This window comes from Hordeum vulgare, chromosome 2H (assembly GCF_904849725.1).
Source record: "Hordeum vulgare subsp. vulgare chromosome 2H, MorexV3_pseudomolecules_assembly, whole genome shotgun sequence".
NCBI classification, from domain to species: domain Eukaryota; kingdom Viridiplantae; phylum Streptophyta; class Magnoliopsida; order Poales; family Poaceae; genus Hordeum; species Hordeum vulgare.
In genome coordinates, this window is record NC_058519.1 from 616,489,712 (window position 1) to 616,494,534 (window position 4,823).

Genomic DNA, 4,823 nt, shown 5'->3' on the forward strand with positions numbered 1-4,823 from the left:
GTCAGGAAAATGGTTAAATTGCTAGTCACCGGGGTTTTGGGTTTTTTGAAACAGGGAACTACGCGTTTGGTAGTTTTCTGACAAAAATTAAAATCCGATAGTTTTTTAGGACCATAGCCTGTAAACTAGTAGTTTTATGCTATTTACTCTCTCCGTGTGGGCAGGGACCGGTTTACCGACACTGCGAAGCTGGCAACAGAGCGCTGCGGGTCGTGCAAGGCCGTATGTGCGAGCGCTCTAACCCCTCACACATCATACTATGCCTATGTGACACTGAAACTCCAATAGATCCATATAAGATTCGTGCAATCCGTAACCAAACGATGATTAGGACGCGTGGACCAAGTGTTAAAATGACACACGTGCGGACGTTATCATTTGGATAGAAATAAAAGAGTATGCATTTTAATGAAAACAACCTATTATTATTCAGTACTATAGCATACATACATATAGATAATACAAAAGGCAGTAGTCTATGAAGAAAATCCTGCGAAATAGCATTAGCAAAGTCCTATAGTTCCTCGCAGCTAACAGATTAGGTTGGACGAGAACAAAACAGGACTAATTCCTATATACGCACCAATAATTAATTAGGAGCATATGTATAGGAATTAGTACTAGGAGGTGCTAGCTAGCCAGCAGCTGCCGCCTTCCTGGCTTTCTTGTCATCGATGAAGTGTTGCATGAGATAGGAAACGAAGCCCCAGGCGGCGATGATCATGGCTATGATCTTGATCCCATCCATGGTGTCATGGAAGATGAGGACGGCGAAGAGGGGCACGATGGGCAGCGAGACGGTGCTGATGACGTTGGAGAAGAGGGAGGAGACCTCGAAGACGAGGCCTAGCACCCCGACGGAGGTGAGCTGCCAGGACACGGCCGTCCAGACGAGCGTCATGAAGTAGGAGAACTGGCCTGAGCGGAAGGTGTCCATCTCCTCCGTCATCATCCTCCACTCGCCGCTGGCGAAGAGGCCGACCATGGAGGCGACGGTGGCGACGAGCGCCGTGTAGATCTGCATGTTGAGGACCGCCGTGTAGGTGTGCTTCTTGATGACGTTCTCGAAGGTGAGCTGCATGAGGGAGAGGATGAGCGAGTAGGTGCCCGACGCCCCCAGCGTCAGCAGGAAGCCCATGACGTACTTGCCCCTCGGCATGCCGCTCATGTCCTCCGTCTCGTCGTGGTTGACGCCCAGGAGCGCGTCCGACAGCGTCAGCAGGATCACGGCGTTGAAGATGAGGCCGGTGAGCTTCTGCGAGTTGAGAACGTAGGAGAAGACGACGTTGAAGGCCAGCTGGCTGGCGCAGATGAGCGAGTAGGTGGACACCGGGAGGTACTTGAGGCCGCTGGCGTACATCATGTCGTCGGCCGCTATGATGAGCCCCAGGACAACGTAGATCACGGCGACCTTGGCGACCGGAGCGTCGCCGCTGGCGCCGCCGCCGTCGGACGACTTGGGGAAACACAAGAGGGGCAGGAACAATATGGGGAAGCCAGCGGTCTGCACGAACGTTGATATCCACTTGCTGCTGCCGCCCTGGTGGTAGTAGAACCTCGCCAGCAGCGTCGCGGACGTCTGGCCGGCGACGACGAAGAAGACGTCCACGGACACCATCAGCCACCACCGCCAGTTCTTGGCGCCGGAGCTCTTCGATGGTGGCCCTGGCTCGGCTTTGGGTGGCCCTGTGGTTTACAGCGAGAACTGGAAAATTCAGTGACGTCAATGGCAGAATCACTAGGAGTTTGACAAGTAAGGTCATATTCTTTCCCTCATGTTCACATTTCACCCTTCGAGGAATAACACTGTAAATCGATTTAACCCCGCGTTCCCGCCATTCGACCGTGGGCTTAGCGAAGGCGACGAACAGCCCAAAGTACGGCCGGACGGATTGAATGAACGAAAGTAAACCGTCCAAAACGAATGAAAATTCGACAACCGGAGAATGATGGCAATCTGACCTGCGGGGATCTGTATCTGGACCTCGGCGTTGCTCGTGCTGCCCGCATTGTTGCCGGCGCTGGCGTCGGCCATCTCATCCGATCGAGATCCAAGTCAGGGGAAGGAGGAGGAGCAGGAGAGGGGAGGCGATTGCAGATCGAGGGGATGAAGAGGTTTAGCGGTGGGGAGGAACAAGAGGGGCATGCGGATGCGGGGGTGGAATGGAGTGGAGATGGGTGGGAAGAACAAGAGCCCGAGTCCGCCCGTTAATTTCTCTGCCGCTTTCCTCGTCTCCCTGTTGCCCTCTCACTGTGCAGCATGCAGAGATGGATCGATGCAGACGCAGGGTTTTACGGGTCAATACAAGAGCTGTCTCCATGCATGCGTTGCGGTAGATGGCAGTGGCCAGCAAGCCTTTGATGTGGTGCTGTACGTGTTGGGATGTGTGCTCCGTCGTCACGTTTGGCAGCCTGCATGCACAACCGGTTACTGCAGAATCAGAGGATGCTTGATACTCCCTTCGTTCCTAAATATAAGTCTTTTTTAAGGTTTCACTAATGAACTACATAAGGATGTATATATAGACATATTTTAGATTATAGATTCACTTATTTTACTTCGTATGTAGATTTCTAGTGAAATCTCTTAAAAGACTTATATTTAGGAATGGAGGGAGTACGTTTTAGTCCCATGACTAAAAGTAATGAAACTAAAACTTGCTAGTCTCACTCATGCTTGGATCCAAATACTAGAGAGACTAAAATCAAGTTAATGAACATTTATTATCCTCCAAACCCTCCAATCCAGAACTTGCCTGAGGAGTTAAATGAGGAGAGAGAGGACTAATGCACATTTTAGTACGGGTACCCTTGACTAAAAGATTTTAGCCTCAAGACTAGTTTTAGCCTCTCTTTAGCCAGGGGTGCTTGGAACTTTAGCCTATTAAAGAGACTAGTTTTAGTCCCTTGGATCCAAGCACCCTCTCAATTTCCTTTGCACCTATCACTTGGAAATATCTTGTAACTCTGAACTTTTGGAAAACTTTTTAGGCCACGCGCGCCGGGTGGAAGCGTTTTCCATCTTGACCAGTATTGAACGTCGGCGCGCCGGCGCGAACGCTCGCGCCGGTCGCAGCGCGACCGTCAGATCTGCGGGGCGCGTCGTTAGATCTACTCATGCAGCAATTTTTCCTCGATGCAACAAATTTCGTCCACGATGCAGTAATTTTTATCAACGGTTGCAATAAAAATATAGTTGTAGCAAAAAAAATTCTACATGATCGTAGCAAAAAACGAAGCTGATGATGCGTAGTAGCAAAACAAAATAAGGGTTGTAGCAAAACAATCCGGTGAACTCGGGTTGCAACTCTGACGAACGTGTATGCAACTTTTTTAGTGAATGGTTGCAGCAAAAAAAGATACCGGTTGTAGCAAAAAATAACACGATTGTAGCAAAAATTAAACGCCGGTTGTAACAAAAAATCCAACAAAGTCAAGTTACAACCAACCGTGCATGTAGCTTTTTAAATGGACAAAAATGTAGCAAAATGAAAAACGTTCGAAGCAAAATTAAACGTTTTTGCAGCAAATCTGAATAAGAAAATGTTGCATGTCTAACCAGCAGGGCGCGCGGCCCGCGCGCGACCGGCCAAACGATTCGGGCGGCGCGTCGGATGGAAGCGTTTCCCATCTTTTTATCTCTTTTCTAATAAATGATACGTACACTCGTAGATATTTGAGAAAAAAATAGTGTGTTGCTGACGCAAATGCTACATTGTGTCACGTGGTGTGAACTGTACTGAATTTTGGTGCTATAATATTAATAAATGTGACAGTGTGTTAGATGCAAACAGTATAATCAACCATGTGATGGGTCTGGAAGAGGTGCGCCAGTGTGCTAAACGGGTATTTGAAACTGGAAAACCAAGAATTTATGTAAAAAGAAAGTTTAGCAAGAAGTGCTTATGATCCCAGGAACAAAATGTCGTAGAAAAAAAAATATCTGCAACGAAAATCAATTTTTATTTTAGAAATAAGTACATTTAATCTGGCAAGTAAGCTATTTTCAAATCAATGAAACGCGAACATGCTAGGTTGCCACATTACTCTTGGTAACTAAGTACTTTGTATCTAGAGCAAATAAGTAGTACATGTGAATCTGATAACTAAATATGTATAACAACTAAGTATGCTTATGTTTTGGCAATTATTTATTTATAATCAGTTGATAATGCATGGTTAATTACTATGACAACAAAGTACATGTAAATCCGGCAATCACTTTTTGTAATCCAACAACTGAGTAATTGTAATGTGGTGACTAAGCATGTTTAGTATGACAATTGAGTACTTGTAACCTGGGAGCAAATTACATAATTGATGACTAATTACTTGTAATTTGGTAATTAATTATGTTTAAATCAGATAATAGGTCAACTAGAGGTGGGCCATTTGTGTGAATATTATTCTTCCCTTTTTGCTTTTTGACATGGCGTGAATGCATGCATTGTATTTGTCAAATGGGAATTCATCCTCGACCTTTTGCAACCCAATTCTTTCCCTAGCAAATTCCATGATTGGATTTCTCCGATGCGCACCATGTTTTTCATCCTCATGTTTCATGCTCAATGGTGTGCCTGGGCCTCCCATCAAGCATGGTCTTGGCTTTCGATAAGGGGACCCACTCTCTCTGTTGCTCTTCGTCTTCGTAATTGATACGCTTCATCAAATACTTGACTTGGCATTTAGGAAGGGCCTTTTGAGACTCGGGGATGGGGCACCATGATGAGAACTACCTTATATGTGGATGACACAACAATTTTTATGCCCCCCATTAAGCGAGACATCGATAACCTCTCCACCATCTTGAAGGGCTTTGGTGA

At 46.5% G+C, this 4,823-nt stretch overlaps 1 protein-coding gene across 1 annotated transcript; it reads right to left on the reverse strand.

The window, feature by feature from the left end:
* Positions 1-392: 392 nt before the first annotated feature.
* On the reverse strand, positions 393-2,197 carry LOC123430831 (probable purine permease 11). The gene is made up of 2 exons (XM_045114668.1): positions 1,963-2,197; positions 393-1,686 (listed from the first exon to the last, which is right to left on the reverse strand). Exons 1-2 carry the CDS (start codon positions 2,033-2,035, stop codon positions 635-637), a joined length of 1,125 nt encoding a protein of 374 aa, XP_044970603.1. The 5' UTR covers positions 2,036-2,197; the 3' UTR covers positions 393-634.
* Positions 2,198-4,823: the final 2,626 nt, after the last annotated feature.

What these genes read in the sequence shown, in the direction of transcription:
- LOC123430831 (XM_045114668.1), bottom strand. Translation starts at nt 2,035, where the DNA reads ATGGCCGACGCCAGCGCCGGCAACAATGCGGGCAGCACGAGCAACGCC. An exon ending in CCAGATACAGATCCCCGCAG is followed by an intron (nt 1,687 to 1,962) that starts GTCAGATTGCCA and finishes TGTAAACCACAG; the next exon opens with GGCCACCCAAAGCCGAGCCA.